The sequence below is a fragment of the Phocoena sinus genome, chromosome 8 (genome assembly GCF_008692025.1).
Source record: "Phocoena sinus isolate mPhoSin1 chromosome 8, mPhoSin1.pri, whole genome shotgun sequence".
In the NCBI taxonomy this organism is placed as follows: Eukaryota; Metazoa; Chordata; class Mammalia; order Artiodactyla; family Phocoenidae; genus Phocoena; species Phocoena sinus.
Genome location: NC_045770.1, coordinates 93,868,171 through 93,890,974, shown reverse-complemented (window position 1 = coordinate 93,890,974; position 22,804 = coordinate 93,868,171). Strand labels below are relative to the sequence as shown.

The 22,804-nt window shown below is 36.2% G+C and overlaps 1 protein-coding gene across 6 annotated transcripts in view; it reads right to left on the bottom strand.

Moving 5' to 3' along the window:
• TTC17 (tetratricopeptide repeat domain 17) overlaps positions 1-22,804 on the bottom strand; it is a 167,884-nt gene that overhangs the window by 90,849 nt on the left and 54,231 nt on the right. For 4 of the 6 annotated variants that reach the window (XM_032640185.1, XM_032640183.1, XM_032640186.1 and 1 more), the window contains 10 exons: positions 16,209-16,318; positions 15,487-15,631; positions 14,906-15,045; positions 13,303-13,463; positions 11,502-11,614; positions 7,125-7,271; positions 5,662-5,777; positions 5,340-5,505; positions 2,491-2,568; positions 2,129-2,353 (listed from right to left, as the gene is read on the bottom strand). In XM_032640185.1, the coding sequence (XP_032496076.1) occupies positions 2,129-2,353; positions 2,491-2,568; positions 5,340-5,505; positions 5,662-5,777; positions 7,125-7,271; positions 11,502-11,614; positions 13,303-13,463; positions 14,906-15,045; positions 15,487-15,631; positions 16,209-16,318 (1,401 nt within the window). The remainder of the gene's footprint in view (positions 1-2,128; positions 2,354-2,490; positions 2,569-5,339; positions 5,506-5,661; positions 5,778-7,124; positions 7,272-11,501; positions 11,615-13,302; positions 13,464-14,905; positions 15,046-15,486; positions 15,632-16,208; positions 16,319-22,804) is intronic. The other 2 variants (XM_032640184.1, XM_032640188.1) reach the window with 2 other exon arrangements.

Genomic DNA, 22,804 nt, shown 5'->3' with positions numbered 1-22,804 from the left:
TTATGTTACAACAGAGAAATGAAATTTTTTAAAGTAAACCTATTTTACAAATGTTAATACAGAAGCAGTGTGACTTGACTATAAAGGTGTGAACTCTAATGGTCACTCTCCCTGAGTTCAAATCCAAGCTCTATGACTTTCTGTAAATCCCTTTGGCATTCTTTTTCTATCAAATGGGTAAATCTTATCTCAGAGGGTTGTTTTAAGGATTAAATGAGTTATTACATGTAAAGTGCTTGGTATGATGCCTGGCTCTAGTAAACAATCAATAAAAGTTAGCAGATACTTCAACTGATTCTGGTGATAATACAAGCAAAATGAATATTTATAGATCTTGATTATGGCAATATATATTGGCCCAAATCTTTTTGTGGATTGTTTGGTATTTTGTATCAAAGCCATCAAAATATTCATTCTCTTACTGACTTAGTAATTTCACTGCTACTAGCAGTCTTTCCTAAGAAAATTATCTGGAAAACAGAAAAGGTCGCATCCAGAAAATCATTACTGATATTAGCAACCTAAACATCCAGCAACAGAGGAGTAAGTTCTAACAGATCAATTCATCAAACCTTTATACAACCATTTAAATTGATGGCTATAAAAACTAGGTAGTAAAAATTTTTTTTAATGTAAGTTTTAAAGATCACCAGTACAGTAAAGTTGCAACACTATGAAATATTTACATAGAAGGAAAGCTTATAAGGAAATATTTCCAAATGTTGACAGCTGGGGGTAGGGTCTGATTAAGGTGTATTTTGGGGTATCTACCCTGATTCACTGATTTGTATTTTTATTCTTGTTGCAGTACTACAGTATTTAGCTAAAATTTTAGTATAATTTTCAAATATGAAAAGGCAGGGCTTCCCCGGTGGCGCAGTGGTTGAGAGTCCGCCTGCCGATGCAGGGGACCTGGGTTCGTGCCCCGGTCCGGGAAGATCCCACATGCCACGGAGCAGCTAGGCCCGTGAGCCATGGCCATTGAGCCTGCGCATCTGGAGAGGCCACAACAGTGAGAGGCCCGTGTACCGCAAAAAAAAAAAAAAGAAAAGGCAGCTAATCTCTAAAGGAGCTTTTTTTTTTTTTTTTCCAGAAGAAAACTGCCTAATTGCCTTGGCTGGTGGCAGAAAAAACTGAACCATGAGAAGTATCAAGGGAATACAGCTGTGCTGAACCTTCCATTTGGGTGTTCATTTTATCACATCTCATATAGACCATCTGTTCTACTATAGCCACACCTGGCACACAGTAAACATTTAATTAATATTTGATGTACTTCTCTGGCAACTTGGCCTGTTGTATAACAGTGATTATAAAGTTTTACTTAAAATCTAGTTGTGAATTGGTGTATTTCAAAGGAAACTCTTAACAGGCAACATTCTCTTCTAGTACTGAAAAAATCAGTTTTGGGACACCTCGAATAAACCTAGGCCATTCATGCACACTTCTAAAAGTTTCTTTGCATATAAAACTCAGAAACATTTAGATGCTAAGTATAAAAGCAATTTAACTGTACATTTATTATAACTGCATTCATCAAACCTAAGATGTCATCAATTATAACATGCATCCTTATTTCAGAGATGTTAAAATATGAAAAAAAAAAGTAAGTGGTACTTTAGAAACAATGAAATAAAGTATTTAACTACAAAGCAGTGACACAACTCCATGGATTGCATGTGGGAGGTTCAGGGCATGAATATCAACCTACTTATCTATCCTTATCAAAACAACCTTTAAACTGTGCTCTGGCTTGGTTGGTATAAAGGTATCTATAAATTAAAGCTATAAAACAGTATAACATTATGCAATGTGCATGCTGTAATGAGCAGGATAAAGTGAGAAGCAGATGTTTCAGACATAAAGATGTGGCAGTATATTTTTAGCAGCTATGTCATTCTTATGTAAATGTAAGTTTCTAAAAAAATAACTGTATAATTTATAAACTTCATTCATTTAAAATAGATGAACACATCAAAAATAAAACAAAGCCCTCTTACAATATGCAAATTCTACTAAAAAATAAAACGAGTTTTTTTATGCCCTCTCTATAAAAACACATATTATACTCTGAATTTGAGTTATCACTACTTAGTATATATTGCTACAAAGAAACATAAAACCTCACCTCAGAGCTATTGATGGCCAAAGCTTGAAGCAGCAGTTTAGTGGCATCAAGATGAAGGCCATAGTGAATCAAAAGGTTGGCCAAGTTCACAAGAGGAACATCCTGGTATTGAAGCGGAGCCAAATTCAAAGCCCTCTGAAGACAAGCAATAGCAAAGGTGCTATTTCCTACTGCTCTCCAGTAGAGTCCAGCTTCATTGAGTATCAGCCAGACAGGAGCATTTGGCTGAAAAACCCCAAATACTTCAGTTAATACAAGAATACAGCACTCATTCTAAAAAGGATTTTTTAATACATGCATTTTAACTTTTAATTACAATTACTAAGCATTTAAATTTCAGATATCTGAAGTAGGCAACTCACCTTGTTAATAGCATGAAATAAGAAAGACCCAATTTCTTCTTCTGGGATAGTATAGTTATTAATACGGGAAAGCAAAATCTGAAAACATCAAAAGGAAGATTGAATCAATTGAAAATAACAGGGAAGACATTTGAAAAGAATTTCTATAGACAACAGTCTTGAGCTCCTCAGGAACAGCTAACTTGAAGAGATATTTATAATTATATACATAACGTGCAGTCATTGACATTACAACAGGTGTGTTACCCTGCTCATGTATGCCTTAGTTTCCTTTAATTAAAAAAAGTTAAAAGACACATACACCACATACATATTAAGGTGATCTATCATTCCCCCATTCAAGTCAACCTAAGTGTCCAGAACCAAATGAGAAATTATTCAGAGAGCAAAGCATGCAACACCTGATGCAATGAAAATCTGCTACCATTCCTAACTGGAAAAGCACCAGATCCTCAATTAATCTACTTTATATTCTTGCAGCATTTATATAACTGTGAGCAACTCTAAGTTAGGGATCATGGTCTATTTTTCTTTGCATTCCTAGCACTCCAAACTGTGCCTGGAACATAATGTTTTTTGCCTCAATAAATGCTGAATGTAAGTAGTAACTGCTCATAGTTTTAAAATTAAGTTAAAAAAAGGTCATGGTTTCAGACTATATTACAAAGCAACAGTAATCAAGACAGTATGGTACTGGCACAAAAACAGAAAGACAGATCAGTGGAACAGGATAGAAAGCCCAGAGATAAACCCACGCACATATGGACACCTTATCTTTGATAAAGGAGGCAGGAATGTACAGTGGAGAAAGGACAGCCTCTTCAATAAATGGTGCTGGGAAAACTGGACAGGTACATGTAAAAGTATGAGATTAGATCACTCCCTAACACCATACACAAAAATAAGCTCAAAATGGATTAAAGACCTAAATGTAAGGCCAGAAACTATCAAACTCTTAGAAGAAAACATAGGAAGAACACTCTATGACATAAATCACAGCAAGATCCTTTCTGACCCACCTCCTAGAGTAATGGAAATAAAAACAAAAATAAACAAATGGGACCTAATGAAACTTCAAAGCTTTTGCACAGCAAAGGAAACCATAACCAAGACCAAAAGACAACCCTCAGAATGGGAGAAAACATTTGCAAATGAAGCAACTGACAAAGGATTAATCTCCAAAATTTACAAGCAGCTCATGCAGCTCAATAACAAAAAAACAAACAACCCCATCCAAAAATGGGCAGAAGACCTAAATAGACATTTCTCCAAAGAAGATATACAGAATGCCAACAAACACATGAAAGAATGCTCAACATCATTAATCATTAGAGAAATGCAAATCAAAACTACAATGAGATATCATCTCACACCAGTCAGAATGGCCATCATCAAAAAATCAAGAAACAATAAATGCTGGAGAGGGTGTGGAGAAAAGGGGACACTCTTGCACTGCTGGTGGGAATGTGAATTGGTTCAGCCACTGTGGAGAACAGTATGGAGGTTCCTTAAAAAACTACAAATAGAATTACCATATGACCCAGCAATCCCACTACTTGGCATATACCCTGAGAAAACCAAAATTCAAAGAGAGTCATGTACCAAAATGTTCATTGCAGCTCTATTTACAATAGCCAGGACATGGAAACAACCTAAGCGCCCATCATCGGATGAATGGATAAAGAAGATGTGGCACATATACACAATGGAATATTACTCAGCCTTAAAAAGAAATGAAATTGAGCTATTTGTAATGAGATGGATAGACCTAGAATCTGTCATACAGAGTGAAGTAAGTCAGAAAGAAAAAGACAAATACCGTATGCTAACACATATATATGGAATTTAAGGGAAAAAAATGTCATGAAGAACCTAGGGGTAAGATAGGAATAAAGACGCAGACCTACTGGAGAACGGACTTAAGGATATGGGGAGGGGGAAGGGTGAGTTTTGACAGGGCGAGAGAGAGTCATGGACATATACACACTAACAAACGTAGTAAGGTAGATAGCTGGGGGGAAGCAGCCGCAAGGCACAGGGATATTAGCTCGGTGCTTTGTGACAGCCTGGAAGGGTGGGATGGGGAGAGTGGGAGGGAGGGAGACGCAAGAGGGAAGACATATGGGAACATATGTATATGTATAGCTGATTCACTTTGTTGTAAAGCAGAAACTAACACACCATTGTAAAGCAATTATACCCCAATAAAGATGTTTAAAAAAAAAAAAAAAAAAAAAAAAAGGTCATGGTGATGGTCTGTTTTCTCTGTAAAAAGTAAATTTTTTCATTTGTACCTATGGAATGGTAACTAATATAGGATTTATATTCAGTAATAAAACATTCCTAGTTATACATAGCTAATAGGAACTAAAGAAAACAGCGTAACAAAACATATTTATAATGTTTGCAAAGTAGTTATCAAATTCATACAAATTCCTAAGGACCTCATATGAGCACAAAGCAGGGTTGATAAGGCCAAGGAAAGAGAATCTTCAAGCTTTCAATTTATACAAATTTCTGGAAGCTTGGAGAATGTAAAGCTAAACTGCAGTGGTCAGAATGGCCTCCCCTAGGTAAACAGAGTTCTGTGTTACTCATCTTTGCAGCCCTCTTAGAGGAACACTGCTTGGGTGGTCTATGTATACAGCAACCCAGGGGAACACTTTACTGGCATTCCTTCAATAGCATGACTGACTTCTTAATTATTTCACCAAATCTTTAACTCCATCTTTCAGTTTTATAAACTTAAAGCTCAACAACTGCCTTCTATCAAATTTTTGCTCCACCTATGAGGCTTGTGAAGTCAACCAGAATGGACGGCAATAAACACCAGCCTAAGTGAGCCTTACTTTTCGTGCATGGTCATCTGGCATTTTGGCTTTCAGATCCATGCGGACCTCTAATTCTTTGACTAAGTAGGACAGAGTCTGGCTTTTTCTGATGTCAGTTATGGAACAGTCAGGGGTTTGGGCCTCTTCTTCTGAAGCATAATCATCACTGTTGAGTTCGTGGATCCTGGCACAAGAAAAAGGAACAAAATTCATATTTTCAAAGTTTGGGTGACTTCAAAATAAAGACTTAACCTTTCAAGTCCAAGGCTGGTGCTCTCAAAGAACCGCCAGATGATAATCATGCAGAATCAAGCGCTTTGCCAAATCCATCAGCACTTGCCTGAGTCCTTTGTTTTCCGGAGGCAGAAAATACGTTGGCAATTCCCCGCCAACAGGGACTCTAGGATAGCTTTCTGCACAATCTGCTCTTTTAGGCCACAGAATATGCTGTTTGTCCTAATAAAAAAGAAAGTTTCTCATAAATTTCTTCAGATTCAATGCTTCAATATGCTAAATGAACTTTTAAAAGAACATAAATATACTAGGATAACCGAAAAACAGTTTAGTATTATAAGATATAGATCTTGTGATAGACTCTATAATGTTCCTTCTACTGCAGATTATTAGTCTAAGTCAGTATTTCTACCTGCTTTACCACAGGCTCATTCAGGGTTGGGCCGGCCTAACTCAGCCGAGCCACTAAGACACAAGGAGAGGTCTGCCTGGGGCTTCCAAGAAAGAAAAGCCAGTCTTAGTCTCTTATGCCCCATAGGAGCAAAAACCATGTTGCTCCAGCTACTGCTGGCTGTCGTCTCAGTACCACGAGGAAGACAGGCTTTAGGATGGAACCAATACAGTGGATGGCAAATTAAAGAAAAGGAAAGAAATGGGTCACTGGGCCACTGAATCAACCAAAGCCAAAGTTTGCTCTATCTTTGGATTTCCCATAATATGAGGTGAATTTTCTTTCGTTTAAGTCAATTTGAGGTGGAGTTTGTGACTTTTACCTGGAAGCATACATGCACTTAAAAAACTGGCACAGAAAACTATTTTTCCCTTAACTAAGACTTTTCTTTGCCAATGCTGAAGTTTAACAATTATTATTTTATTTGTAAAATTTCATCTTTCTAAATATAAATAACACGTACCAGAGGTTTACTAAACTTATAGCCTGAAGCTTTCAAACTTGGGAATTTATATTAGACATAATTAAATAATAAGTCGCCGTATTAATTTTGTTAGAATAAAAACACAATTAAATTCTGAAAATTTAATGTTGAATAAAAAATACATGGTTTCTGTCTTCATATGTTGGTATCCCCATTGGCTAACACACAATTATTTCTTAGGTAGGTTAGAAATACATATTTATTTACTTGTTTATTATCTGTATCTTCTGCTAGAATGTGAGCTCCAGCAGAGCAAGGAACTTGTGTACTATATTCATAGTATCAGCCTGGTATACAGTTGGAAGCTCAATAAAAGAATGCTGATTAAATAAGTGAAGTACATACAAGCACACACTTAGGTCAAGTTTAGAAACTTGTGAGGGTTAGTGATTATACTCAGAGCTTTGAACGGAAATCAGGGTGTCCATCTGCCCCACCTGACTGCCAAGAACTCAAGACAGACCCTGTCTTACCACCTAACAGAATGCCTTCCATTTAATATAAGCTTAACAAATGCTTGCTGAACTAAGCTGAACAGTGACTGGGGCCATATTAATCAGTGGGGTTGAGGGCCACTGCTTTAAGAAATCTTGTCTGTTAGAGAAAACTCCTTAATCATCCTCTACTAACTTACCCTATATGCATCAGAGTCCCTGCCCCAGATCCAGAGAACAGAATGGGCTATGGGAGAAGACTTGACCAAATCACTGATATCACTCTGATTTGCTTGAACATCGAAGTTCACAGACATCATACTGGAGGTTGATGAATCCTCACCAAACTAGAAAATGAAAAGAAAAGTTCAATCAAATTGAAAGCAGAAAAGGAGTTGTAAATAAGATTTAACTCAACCCAAAAATGTTAATGAATACTCAAAATTAGAAGAAAATCACAAAGTAGGTCAGTTAAAAGGCAATCAGATCTTTAATTTTCAGAACTATGCCCCAACAGTATTCTCTCACAGATAATGCATAGCTAGCAACTTTCAATCAACTATGCCATTGATGTGTGAGAAAACCAGTGTGGGTTGTTTTCCTGTCCCACTACTTCCTTTCTATGATTTAGTCTCTTATAGGTTTAGTGATTAGCTGATTTAGATGTTTGATTCATTATTCCTCTCCCTTACCTAGACTAAAATGATCACTATTCTATAAAATTAGTGTGCTTAAGGGTTCTTAAGAGTTTAATATAGCTATCATTTAGGCATTAAAAACCACTGGACAGTCAATTTCAAATATGTATAGCCTTCAATGGTGAAAAATTAAAACAATTTCCTCTAAGATCAGGAACAAGACAAGGTTGCCCACTCTCACCACTCTTATTCAACATAGTTTTGGAAGTTTTAGCCACAGCAATCAGAGGAGAAAAAGAAATAAAAGGAATACAAATTGGAAAAGAAGTAAAACTGTCACTGTTTGCAGATGACATGATACTATACATACAGAATCCTAAAGATGCTACCAGAAAACTACTAGAGCTAATCAATGAATTTGGTAAAGTAGCAGAATACAAAATTAATTCACAGAAATCTTTCTCTGAAAGAGAAATTAAGGAGACACTCTCATTTACCATTACAACAAAAAAGAATAAAATACCTAGGAAAAAATCTACCTAAGGAGACAAAAGACCTGTATGCAGAAAACTATAAGACACTGATGAAAGAAATTAAAGACAATACAAACAGATGAAGAGGTATACCATGTTCTTGGATTGGAAGAATCAACACTGTGAAAATGACTATACTACCCAAAGCAATCTACAGATTCAATGCAATACCTACCCAACTACCAATGGCACTTTTCACAGAATTAGAACAGAAAATTTTACAATTTGTATGGAAACACAAAAGACCCAGAATAGCCAAAGAAATCTTAAGAAAGAAAAACAGAGCTGGAGGAATCAGGCTCCCTGACTAGACTATAATACAAAGCTACAGTAATCAAGATAGTATGGTACTGGCCCCAAAACAGAACTATAGGTCATGGAACAGGATAGAAAGCCCAGAGATAAACCACACACATATCGTCACCTTATCTTTGATAAAGGAGGCAAGAATATACGATGGAGAAAAGACAGCCTCTTCAGTAAATGGTGCTGGAAAAACTGGACAGCTACATGTAAAAGAATGAAATTAGAACACTTCCTAACACATACACAAAAATAAACTCAATATGGATTAAAGACCTAAATGTAAGGCCAGACACTATAAAACTCTTAGAGGAAAACATAGGCGGAACACTCTGTGACATAAATCCCAGCAAGATCCTTTTTGACCCACCTCCTAGAGAAACGGAAATAAAAATGAAAATAAACAAATGGGACCTAATGGAACTTAAAAAGTTTTTGCACAGCAAAGGAAACCATAAACAAAATGAAAAGGCAACCCTCAGAATGGGAGAAAATATTTGCAAATGACAAAGGATTAATCTCCGAAATATATAAGCAGCACATGCAGCTCAATATCAAAAAAACAAACAGCCCAATCCAAAAATGGGTGGAAGACCTAAATAGACATTTCTCCAAAGAAGACATACAGATTGCCAACAAACACGTGAAAGGATGCTCCACATCACTAATCATTACAGCAATGCAAATCAAAACCACAATGAGGTATCACTTCACACTAGTCAGAATGGCCATCATCAAAAATCTACAAACAATAAATGCTGGTCGCAAGAGGGAAAACATATGGGAACATATGTATATGTATAGCTGATTCACTTTGTTATAAAGCAGAAACTAACACACCATTGTAAAGCAATTATACCCCAATAAAGATGTTTTAAAAAAATAAAAAAGAATAATAAAAAAAAAGAATAAAAACAGAATAAAAAAGAGCAAAGAAAAAAAAAAATGCTGGAGAGGGTATGGAGAAAAGGGAACCCTCTTGCACTGTTGGTGGGAATGTAAATTGGTACAGCCACTATGGAGAACAGTATGGAGGTTCCTTAGAAAACTACAAATAGAACTACCATATGACCCAGCAATCCCACTACTGGGCATATACCCTGAGAAATCCATAATTCAAAAAGGGTCATGTACCACAATGTTCACTGCAGCACTATCTATAATAGCCAGGACATGGAAGCAACCTAAGTGTCCATCAACAGATGAATGGATAAAGAAGATGTGGCTCATATATTCAATGGAATATTACTCAGTCATAAAAAGAAATGAAATTGATTTATTTGTAGTGAGGTAAATGGATTTAGAGTCTGTCATACAGAGTGAAGTAAGTCAGAAAGATAAAAACAAATACTGTATGCTAACACATATATATGGAATCAAAAAAAAAAAGGTTCTCATGAACCTAGGGGCAGGACAGGAATAAAGACGTAAACAAAGAGAATGGACTTGAGGACACAGGGTGGGGGGAAGGGTAAGCTGGAACAAAGTGAGAGAGTGGCACGGACATATATACACTACCAAATGTAAAATAGATAGCTAGTGGGAAGCAGCTGCATTGCACAGGAAGATCAGCTCAGTGCTTTGTGACCACCTGCGGGGGGGATAGGCAGGGTGGGAGGGAGATGTAAGAGGGAGGGGATATGGGGACATACGTATACATATAGCTGATTCACTTTGTTATACAGCAGAAACACAACATTGTAAAGCAATTATACTCCAATAAAGATGTTAAAAAAAATATATGTATAGCCTACCTCCAAACCAAGGTACAACAATATTTGATATTCTCACAAGATACCATATAGTTCCTGTGTATTTCTGAAACCTTGTTAGATAAGAGAATGGGACTAGGATGGGATGGAGTAGGAAAGAGATGAGAAAAAGCAATGAATATGATGAATTTGTAGCTCTATGCCTTTAATAACAGGAACAGATTCTTTCACTATATAGCGGTAATGAAATTTATGGATATATAATGTTGGAAGCTACACTCGCACATGGCAGTCTTCCAAATGGTCTGTCTTGAGACCATTATGATATCTAAAATTTACACTGGGTTTCGGTATATTTCATTTCTAAATATTCCCTTTTTCCCCTTAAAATGCTTGGATTTAAGACAGGGATCTAGAGTCCCAGAGAGTGTAAGTCTGTTCTTCCTTTACTACTCTTGAAAACCAAACATGGGATATTGCTAGGAGCTGGCTCACAAAAATCATAGGAAGCTTTTGGTCTCTAGTATTACTCCTCCTCCTAAATGGCCTCTTAATTTTTATTTCTTACTCTTTCCCAATGTAGTCTGGGTTTTTCTAAATTAAACAGTTCTAATTTTCCATGGTTTGTCTTCCTACAGAAGTTTTCCTGATCTCTTATTTTAACTGCTTATTGCTAGAAATTTCTGTATCTATGATTAAGGAACATGATGGGTTTTCTATGGGACAGGATAAATGTTATTTTATTTCCAGTATCCTTTTGGATGAAAATTGGACTCTGATTGTGTTTACTGTCTGTATCAGCATCAGTTACATGCTATCTGGTATCATTATATTTATGTATTATTTCTTCCCAACTAGATAGGCTAGGATTTTATGTATGTGTATGACTGTGTGTATATGTGTATGTACCTGTGTGGACATATACAGAGACAGAAAGAAAGAAAAAACATGCACACAGCAATGTGGTTAATAAACGTTTTTTTGTAGATGATCATTTTGATGACGTTTTTGGTTGAAGCAACATAACTGGACTGATGACTTCAGGAAAGAGCATGGCTACTCTTTCCCAAATTTTAAATTATAGGTCTTACTAAAGTAAGTTAAAAGGGGAGGTAAAGGCTTTAATTCTAGCTCTCTTGGTAAAGAAGAAAAGAATTAAACACATATGAAAAGAAAATACAGCCAGTACTTTGGGAAACAAAAATGTCATTCATGGAGTAACTGAGTACTCTCTATAAAATCTGACTTCATAAACATAACAGATACTCAACACCTTAAATGATGGTCACACATTTTAGAGATCAATTATATAAGGAATTAAGGGGGGGGAAGTGATATTACTCTTAGATATGTGCAAGTTTATAAGAACTAGAAGAGACTAAGAAAAAGACCTGAACATAGTCCACATTTTCAAAGATATCACCACGATGGTAGCGCACAGGTTGGTCCCACTGGCAATGTAAACTATGTTGCTGGTTGACCAGACGGCATATCTGATGATTTCCTGGAGTAAGAAAGGAAATTTAAATTGATGAAAAAGATCAGCAATGCCAACATGATTTTCTTAGTGTAAGTCATGTACTATCAACCCTGTACTCTTCAGAGCCTGGCAGACTACTTACAGAGGGGATACTTATCCAGGGGAAATCTCATTAACGGCTAATTAAATTAAATCATTCTAAAGAAGCCTGTTTCTCCACCTATAAAACAAATGGGCTCCATTAAATAATCACTGAGGTTCCTGCTGGCAATTGCATTCTATGATTGTAAAATCTATTGATTAAATTGTTTTAAGACTTTGCCCATCTCTCTGGAGAGAATTTGCTTTATATACTTCATGACTCTTTTTCAAATATATAAATATATATATATAAGCGCTCTGGTTGCACTTCAGTACAGATTGAGCAACAAATAATCCCAAGGACTGAACATACTCTTTACACTCAAAATAGCAAAGAAGGGCTTCCCTGGTGGCGCAGTGGTTGAGAGTCCACCTGCCGATGCAAGGGATATGGGTTCGTGCCCCAGTCCGGGAAGATCCCACATGCCGCGGAGCGGCTAGGCCCGTGACCCATGGCCACTGAGCCTGCGCGTCTGGAGCCTGTGCTCCGCAACGGGAGAGGCCACAAGAGTGAGAGGTCCGCGTACCGCAAAAAAAAAAAAAAAGAAAAAAAAGCAAAGAAAACTTGTCAGGTGGATTGTAAAATGGACTGTAAACGTTCACAGCTAAGGGTCAAAGATCAAGAGGCTGTACAGACCAATATATTTACCAAGGGAGAAGGATGTAATATAAGGGATTCTATTCATTTATCCTTTGGTGTCAAGTTGTCATATCTGCTCCCACAGGGTTTAATCAGAAATGAAACATTCTGGATACAATCAAATCACTGATATCCTGTCAACCCAAGTTCCTTTAGACCAGTGGTTCTACTTTGGGGTCACAGACTGTAAAAGATTTAATAAGAGCTACATACCATTTTACCAGGGGAAAAAAATGTGCATATACACAATACTGTGTATAATTTTGGGGAGGATTTCAGAACCCCCGAAAGTATTCCATTGATTACTTTCCTATCTGAGACAAAGTCTAGTCTAAAATCTTACTTCTAAAATAAAACATTTGTTTTTAATGGGGCAAAAAAAAAGAGGAGAACATTTAGCCTTATTGCCACCGTTGGCTGAAAAGTGTGGATGTTTTGATTCTAGGGTGTGTCTAGCTTGCGTTAAATTGGTGTAGGGCCATGTTACAGTGTGTTTTCAGACTAGCAACAACAGGCATCAAATAGGAGCTTGTTAGAATAACAGAATCTCAGGCCCCAACCCATACCTACTGAATCAGAATCTCCATTTTAACAAGAGATTGATATGCATACCAAAGTTAGAGAAGCATCAATGTAGGCCATAGAGGACAAACTGTTAAGACTCTTAGGATACAAAAGATTTGGTTTTTACTTTAAAATTTGGTTTTTAGTTTAAAATTTTGGGTTTTTTTTTTATTAAAAAAAAGTTAGAAGGATCAAACCAGCTCCTCAGGCCTGCTGGTATACCCGTAGTAATGATTTCATTTTAAGACTGAGAGAAGTCATAAGCACAATTTTATACTGCTTTATGGCTACATGGAAGTTATGAAAGTAAAGCACACTGGAAGTGAATTTCCTAACCTGTCTTCAATTACTTGGAATCAGTACTTACCTAATTGTGCCTCTTTTGCCATCTGTGTCTCATGGATGATATTTCTTAAGATTTGCTCTTCCTGAATCAGCTTATGTTTTTCTAGGATCTCCTGCTGTCTCAGGTAGTGGTCATGTTGCTTTTGATATTCTTTCAACTCATTCAGTGTTCGCTGGAGGGATCTTAACATTTTTTAATAACAGGAAAAGGTTACAGAGCTTTAAAATTATGGATTTTTAAACCCACTTAAATATATAGATTTTCTGGTTCTCAGCAAAAATTGCTAGATTTTGACTTTTAACATACAATCATTGTATCACAAGTTCAAGAACAATGGGGCTAAATAAATACTATTGTTTTATTAAAATTTGGGGGAAAAAAGATGGATGTGAAATTCTTCCCATAAACACAACAATTAATGACATTAAAAAGTGTATTAGACTCTTCAGGTGCCAGAAAAGATACATAGCAATAAATACTACTATAAAGCTTTATACATTTAACAAGTCTATTTCCCTCCACAAAGCTTGTCAGTTCCATGGACATTCAAAGCCTTTCTAGAATCTTCCTTTTCACCTTTTCCTTTGATTCTACCTAAAGACAAGGTTAAGAGAAGAGGCCACAATGCCTTGCTCTTGCACTGTAGTTTCTTGGTTTACAGATTTTGGGAAAAAAAACCACAGAAACTGCTTATAAAGGAATATTCCCTACCACCTGGTATCAATAAATCAGCTGCTTGATTATATTTAGTCACAAAAATCTTATTGCCTATTATACTGTTAACATATGGAGGTTTAATAGCTGCATAGATTGTATAAGAAGAGCATAATATTGGAAGAAACTCAGCCAGGGCAAGTTCTGATCAGGTATAACAAAGCCAGGCATAAACAAGCTGTCACTCTTTCCTTTTTACTACATTAGGCTTTTAAACAGATTGGAAAATAGGCAAAAGTTTAATGAAATCCAAATCCCCACTTAATTCTATAATAATCAAAGTACACTCAAAACATTAAGGCTAATTCTATAAGAGATGAACAATTCACTTCTGAGTTATGTCAAGTTCCTTTACTGGCCCTATTATTTACAGAATTAAATACAGGCTATTTTTTAAGTATACTACAAGGATCAAGTACAACAGAATTCCATTACTGTACAACTTACACAAATCTGATTAAAATGTGGGCCAAATAATCTCTCTCAACATCACTTAACCAACATAACAATAGCCCAACCTTAGAAGTCAAAGAAGAGAAAGCTCAAATGTAGCATGAGCAAGTGATTTTACTGACAGTGTATTCTATGGAAATAAAAATGTAATCAACAGAATTACTGAGCATCTGGCAGCACCCCCTCCTCCATCTGACTTCATACAAGTAACTGATTATCAATATTGTTAAGATTTAGATGACGGCATTTACTGTAAATATTCTCTAGTTCCTGGAATCCTTTATACAACCACTGACTTGTGCTAAACCTCCTGAGTGGAGAAAAAGGACAGGACTAGCATTAGTGAAAAGGTGTTTTTCTTAATTCTAATGAACAAATTAACACTGATATCACCCTACACAAGTCTAACCTAAGGTTCTACAGTGTTGGTGCTTCAGTAATTTTTTCTCCTAGTTACCTATGTTGAGCTTCCAGTTTCTGCTCGAGTTTTTGCTGACACAGGACAGCATGCTTCCTCTTTATAGCTTGCTCAAACCCAGGTTTAGCCTGTAAAGCATGGTCATAACAGAGCACTGAGTGGTTATACTCCCCAAGCATCTGAAGAGACAAAAACAAACACACACACATACACAAACAAAGGGGGGGAAATGGTTAGCCTGGTTGTATCCGTCCAAATCCCCTTATGATTTAGGAGATCACACTAAATCTCATACAGTGAATATTATTTCGATCAGTAGTCAAATCTCCATAACATGAAGCAATGCTATACAGGACGGTTCAACTGGAAGTACTGCTATTTTAAGAAGAGTATGCTAAAGGAAAATAATATTCGTATCAATTTGATTATTTTCTTTTTTGTGAAGAGGCTAAAACACTTATGATTCATTATTGCTATGAAGTTTTTTTCCCTTAATTTCTTCCTTTCTATCCCCTTGTTTGGACCAAAAGAAGGGAAAAGGGTATTCTTTATTGGAAGAAAAGAAAGAAAGAAAGAAAACAGCAACTGGATTGGTTCATGTAAAAAAAAGTTGTATTTACTGCATATATATTTCCTAAAGTGTAATAGCTAGTGAAGAAGTCACTGTCGTCCAGAGCTGCGTGGACCACGACAGCAGCATCAGCAGAGAAGTGTGCTCTGTGCAGAACATTCGCCAAGTTGACCAGGGCAATGTCTTTATTGTGCCTAAAAGAGAAGGGAAGATGTAATTAGATGTCAGGAAAGAAGCATGTGCTCCACAATTGCCTATAACTACCTGACAAGGGCAAATTACATTCAAAGTTATTGAGCTTAGGAAAATAACTTTGAGTTTACTTACAGATGGGGAAAACAATTTAAGAAAATCCTAATGTTTAATTGTACATAATTGACGGTGCTTACTCAATCTGATAACTATAAATTTTGCCACAAAAATAAGGTCTGGCAGAGAGTTTATGCTTTTAAAATGTATTTAGGGCTTATATTTGCTTTAAGAATAATTTAATTTCTGATAGTTCCTCCAACCAATTTCCCTAGTTTCAAGTCTCAAGTGAATCAGAGGGCATCTACATTATATATTTTTCCTTAACAGAAATCAGAAGTATGTTATGCCATCATCACTTTGAACTCTTCGACATCTAACATTTTTGTGATGGGACTAATTGCAACAGGGAGGGAGGAGAATGCAAGTACAACACAATGCTTCCTCTTCTTGTTTTTTATGTATTTTAACAGTCCTGAGTTACATGGAAAATCAGGAGGTCCAGAAGAGGAGGAATCCTACCTGGATGAGAAGTGAAGGGCTCGCATGGCACATTCCACTACTTGATACGGCTCATTCTTTATTCTCCAGTAAAATGAAGCCATGTTATATAGTACCCACGAGGAAGAGTTCTAGAAATTAAACAAATAAAATGACAACCAAATATAACTCAAGATAGTTTCTTCAATTCAGAATGTTCAAAATGAGCACCTTTACACTCTGTCTGGTCTGAAACTGATGAAGAAAATCAAGACTTATTACAGTAGCGACAAAGCAGAGGACAAAGTACAAATAAACTATCCCTGTCAAGACAGCATTCTGATCATTAGTTGATCAGGTGTATTAAGGTGTGATCTAAACAGAGGGACTGTCCAACCCCAGGCTATCTTCCAAAGGGGAAGTAAAGCCAAAAAATCCCACCAAGTGGTCACAACTTGGGCCCTGTTTCAGGACTTTAGAAGTCAGGATCTAACCTACTTAGAAATGCTAGTTGTTCTAACATGAAATTCCTGAAATTAACATATTGCAAAGTTTCCTATTTATTTAACATCTGAATAAAGGTATGTATGTAAACAAATGAAAGGCTTATGCTTTTGTGAAAGGTAAACTTTTGTCATTTCCTCGTGTGTGTTCAGAAACTAATTCAGACCTTTACACTGCTAAAAGGTAAGTCTTTAGTATGTAGTAATAAGTGCATTATTTAGTCAAATTAAACAGAAGTTCAGATAGGTTTTCTTCTTTTGTGGCTTGGATTTTTTGTCCCCTAACATATACTAAATTTCAACCACATAGAGGTCATAAGACTAAACTGAATCATGTCAAAAACTCAATGTAAGTTTAAACCCAAGAAAGAAATATCAAATTCAGCATGGAAAAAAAGTCATAAAGTTTAAGATAAAATGGGAAAAACATATGACAGCCAACACTTAATGTGTAGCTACTTCATAAAAAATCTAAACAGAGAAACCAAAAGAACAAGGGCCAAAAACATGGACAATTCAAAAATATGAAACAATGACTACTTAGCAGGCGAAAAGATATAAAACTTAACAACAACAACAAAGGAAATAAAGAGCTACAAGTTTTCCTTTTAAAAATTGGCAAAGGTTAGAAAGAATGCCAGTATTCACAACTGGCTACAGTGTATACTAACTTCCGATATTAAGTGTAGAAATATTAGGTTAGTACAGCATCGCTGGGGGACAATTTGACAATATGTATTTGAAAAGCCTTAAAAATGTGATTATCCTTTCATCCCAAAATTTCACTAAAAAAAATTATCCTATGAGAATAAAGTTTTAACTATACAGATATGTAAAAATAAAACTCCAAAAATATATAAAACAGCAATTATCTCTGACTTTTTAAATTATAATTTTTAATTTCCTTTTACATTTTTATATAGTCTTTTTTTTTTTTTTTACAAGGACCAATTATTTTATTTTAAAAAGTTATCTTTAAGACTAAAACTAGTATGGGATTCCCTGGTGGTGCAGCGGATAAGACACTGAGGTCCCAATGCAGGGGGTCTGGGTTCGATCCCTGGTCAGGGAACTAGATCCCACATGCATGCCGCAACTAAGACTTTGTATGCCACAATTAAGAAGCCCTGGAGCCACAACTAAGGAGCCCTGGGGCCGCAACTAAGGAGCCCACCTGCTGCAACTAAGACCTGGCACAACCATATAAATAAATGTTAAGAAAAAAGATTAAAACTAGTATAATTCTTTACTAATCATCCTTAAGTATTCTATCTTCAAGGAAAAAATATGATTCTTGAGTGCTGCAAAGAAAGATTTTAGCACTAAGTGTAGCTGGTTACGGAATACTGTATTCTTTCACACTTGACTTATGATTTAGGCTTCAGTCGCCTTTTTAGTAGCCTTTTGAGAAAGTTTTCCTTTAAATCAACAAATGATTTTTAATCTCTTATTTTTAAACCTTATATTGTGAATTGGGACAAAAAGATCAATTAAAAATTCTACATGATCCACCTGCCAATGCAGGGGGCACGGGTTCGACCCGTGGTCTGGGAAGATCCCACATGCTTCAGAGCAACTAAGCCCGTGTGCCACAACAACTGAGCATGCACTCTAGAGCCTGCAAGCTACAACTACTGAAGCCTGCGTGCCTAGAGCCTGTGTTCCACAACAAAGAGAAGCCACTGCAATAAGAAGCCCAGGCGCTGCACTGAAGAGTAGCTCCCACTCGCCGCAACTAGAGAAAGCGCACACGCAGCAACGAAGACCCAACACAGCCAAAATAAATAAATAAATAAGTAATTTTATTTTAAAAAATACATATATAAAAATTAAAAATTCTACATGAACTACTAAAAGCATCATCATAAGCAGAATACTCTACTTATCATAGTATATTCAAAGAGAAAAATAAATCTTTAAATAAAAATCTATAAGATTTCTTGCCCCTGGACAAGGGATCAAACCTGTGTCCCCTGCCTTGGAAGGTGGATTCTTAAGTACTGCACCACCAGGGAAGTCCCTAGATTAATTTAAAGAGAGGGCAGACAGCAGAAGCAAGAAGAACTACAATTCTGTAGCCTGTGGAAGGAAAACCACATTCACAGAAGGATAGACAGAATGAAAAGACAGAGGACTTTGTACCAGATGAAGGAACAAGATAAAACCATAGAAAAAAAACTAAATGAAGTGGAGATAGGCAACCTTCCAGAAAAAGAATTCAGAATAATGATAGTGAAAATGATCGAGGATCTCTAAAAAGAATGGAGGCAAAGATCGAGAAGATGCAAGAAATTTTTAATGAAGACTACAAGAATTAAAGAAGAAACACCTAGAAGAATTAAAGAACAAACAAACAGAAATGAACAATACAATAACTGAAATGAAAAATACACTAGAAGATATCAATAGCAGAATAACTGAGGCAGAAGAACGGAGGAGTGACCTGGAAGACAGAATGGTGGAATTCACTGCTGCGGAACAGAATAAAGAAAAAAGAATGAAAAGAAATGAAGAGAGCCTAAGAGATCTTGGGGACAACATTAAACGCAACAACTCGCATTATAGGGGTCTCAGAAGGAGAAGAGAGAAAGAACCGAGAAAATATCTGAAGAGATTATAGTTGAAAACTTCCCTAACATGGAAAAGGAAATAGACACCCAAGTCCAGGAAGCACAGAGAGCCCCAGACAGGGTAAACCCAAAGAAAAACACACCGGGACACACAGTAATCAAACTAACAAAATTTAAAGACAAAGAAAAATTATTGAAAGCCACAAGGGAAAAATGACAAATAACATACAAAGGAACTCCTGTAAGGTTAACAGCTGATTTCTCAGGAGAAACTCTACAAGCCAGAAGGGGGTGCCATTATTTATTTAAAGTGATGAAAGGGAAGAACCTAAAACCAAGGTTACTCTCCCCAGCAAGGATCTCATTCAGATTCAACGGAGAAATGAAAAGCTCTACAGACAAGGAGAAGCTACGAGAATTCAACACCAACAAACCAGCTCAACAACAAACGCTAAAGGAACTTCTCTAAGTGGGAAACACAAGAGAAGAAAAGGACATACAAAAACAAACCCATAACAATTAAGAAAATGGTAACAGGAACAATCATATTGATAATTACCTTAAACGTGAATGGATTAAATGCTCCAATCAAAAGACACAGGCTCGCTTAACGGATACAAAAACAAGACCCATATATACACTGTCTACAACAGACCCATGTCAGACCTAGGGACACATACAGACTGAAAGTGAGGGGATAGAAAAAGATATTCCATGCAAATGGAAATCAAAAGAAAGCTGGAGTAGCAATACTCATATCAGGTAAAAGAGACTTTAAAAAAAAGATTGTCACAAGAGACAAGGAAGGACACTATATAAGATCAAGGGATCAATCCAAGAAGAAGATATAACAATTATAAATATATATGCACCCAACATGGTAGCACCTCAATACATAAGGCAACTGCTAACAGCTATAAAAAAGGAAATCGACAGTAACACAATAATAGTGGGGGATTTTAAAACCTCACTTACACCAATGGACAGATCAACCAGACAAAAAATTAATAAGGAAACAGAAGCTTTAAATGACACAATGGAACAGATATATTTAATTGATATTTACAGGACTTTCCATCCAAAAACAGCAGATTACACTTTCTTCTCAAGTGCACATGGAACATTCTCCAGGATAGATCACATCTTGGGTCACAAATCAAGCCTCGGTAAATTTAAGAAAATTGAAATCATATCAAGCATCTTTTCTGACAACAATGCTATGAGATTAGAAATCAGTTACAGGGGAAAAAAAACGTAAAAAACACAAACAAATGGAAGCTAAACAATACGTTACTAAATAACCAAGAGATCACTGAAGAATTCAAAGAGGAAACCAAAAAATACCTGAAGACAAGTGACAATGAAAGCACGAAGATCCAAAATCTATGGGATGCAGCAAAAGCAGTTCTAAGAGGGAAGTTTATAGCTATACAAGCCTACCTCAAGAAACAAGAAAAATCTCAAACAAAAAATCTAACCTTACACCCAAAGGAACTAGAGAAAGAAGAACAAACAAAACCAAAAGCTAGTAGAAGGAAAGAAATCATAAAGATCAGAGCAGAAATAAATAAAATAGAAACAAAGGAAACAATAGCAAAGATCAATAAAACTAAAAGCTGGTTCTTTCAGAAGATAAACAAAATTGATAAGCCATTACCCAGACTCATCAAGAAAAATCGGGAGAGGACTCAAATCAATAAAATTAGAAATGATAAAAGAGAAGTTACAACAGACACCACAGAAATGCAAACCATCCTAAGAGACTACTACAAGCAACTCTATGCCAATAAAATGGACAACCTGGAAGAAATGGACAAATTCTTAGAAAGGTATAACCTTCCAAGACTGAACCAGGAAGAAACAGAAAATATGAAGAGACCAGTCACAAGTAATGAAATTGAAACTGTGATTAAAAATCTTCCAACAAACAAAAGACCAGGACCAGATGGCTTCACAGGTGAATTCTATGAAACATTTAGAGAAGAGCTAACACCCATCCTTCTCAAGCTCTTCCAAAAAATTGCAGAGGAAGGGACACTCCCAAACACATTCTATGAGGCCACCATCACCCTGATACCAAAATCAGACAGAGATAGTACCAAAAAAGAAACTTACAGACCAATATCACTGATGAATATAGATGCAAAAATCCTCAACAAAATACTAGCAAACAGAATCCAACAACACATTAAAAGCATCATACACCATGATCAAGTGGGATTTATCCCAGGGATGCAAGGATTCTTCAATATATGCAAATCAATCAATGTGATACACTATATTAACAAATTAAAGAACAAGAACCATATGATCATATTAATAGACGCAGAAAAAGCTTATGACAAAATTCAGCACCCATTTATCATAAAAACTCTCCAGAAAGTGGGCACAAAGGGAACCTACCTCAACATAATAAAGGCCATATATGACAAACCCACAGCAAACATCATTCTCAATGGTGAAAAACTGAAAGCATTTCCTCTAAGCTCAGGAACAAGACATGGATGTCCACTCTCGCCACTATTATTCAACATAGTTTTGGAAGTCCTAGCCATGGCAATCAGAGAAGAAAAAGAAATAAATGGAATACAAATTGGGAATGAAGTAAAACTGTCATTGTTTGCAGATGACATGATATATACATAGAGAATCCTAAAGATGCCACCAGAAAACTACTAGAGCTAATCAATGAACTTGGTAAAGTTGCAGGATACATAATTAATGCACAGAAATCTCTTGCATTCCTATACACTAACAACAAAAGATCAGAAAGAGGAATTAAGGAAACAATTCCAATCACCACTGCAAGAAAAAGAATAAAATACCTAGGACTAAACCTACCTAAGGAGGTAAAAGAACTGTACTCAGAAAACTATAAGACACTGATGAAAGAAATCAACGATGACACAAACAGATGGAGAGATATACCATGGTCTTGAATTGGAAGACTCAATATTGTGAATATGACTATACTACCCAAAGCAACCTACAGATTCAATGCAATCCCTATCAAATTACCAGTGGTATTTTTTACAGAACTAGAAAAAAAAAACTCTTAAAATTTGTATGGAGGAACAAAAGACCCTGAATAGCCAAAGCAGTCTTGAGGGAAAAAAATGGAGCTGGAGGAATCAGACTCTCTGACTAGAGACAATACTACAAGGCTACAGTAATCAAGATAATATGGTACTGGTACAAAATTAGAAATATAGATCAATGGAACAGGATAGAATGCCCAGAGATAAACCCATACACCTATGGTCAACTAATCTATGACAAAGGAGGCAAGGATACACAATGGAGAAAAGACAGTCTCTTCAGTAAGTGGTGCTGGGAAAACTGGACAGCTACATGTAAAGGAATGAAATTAGAACACTCCCTAACACCATACACAAAGATAAACTCAAAATGGATTAGAGACCTAAATGTAAGACCAGACACTATAAAACTCTTAGAGGAAAACATAGGAAGAACACTACTTGACATAAATCACAGCAAGATCTTTTTTGATCCACCTCCTAGAGTAATGGAAATAAAAACAAAAATAAACAAATGGGACCTAACG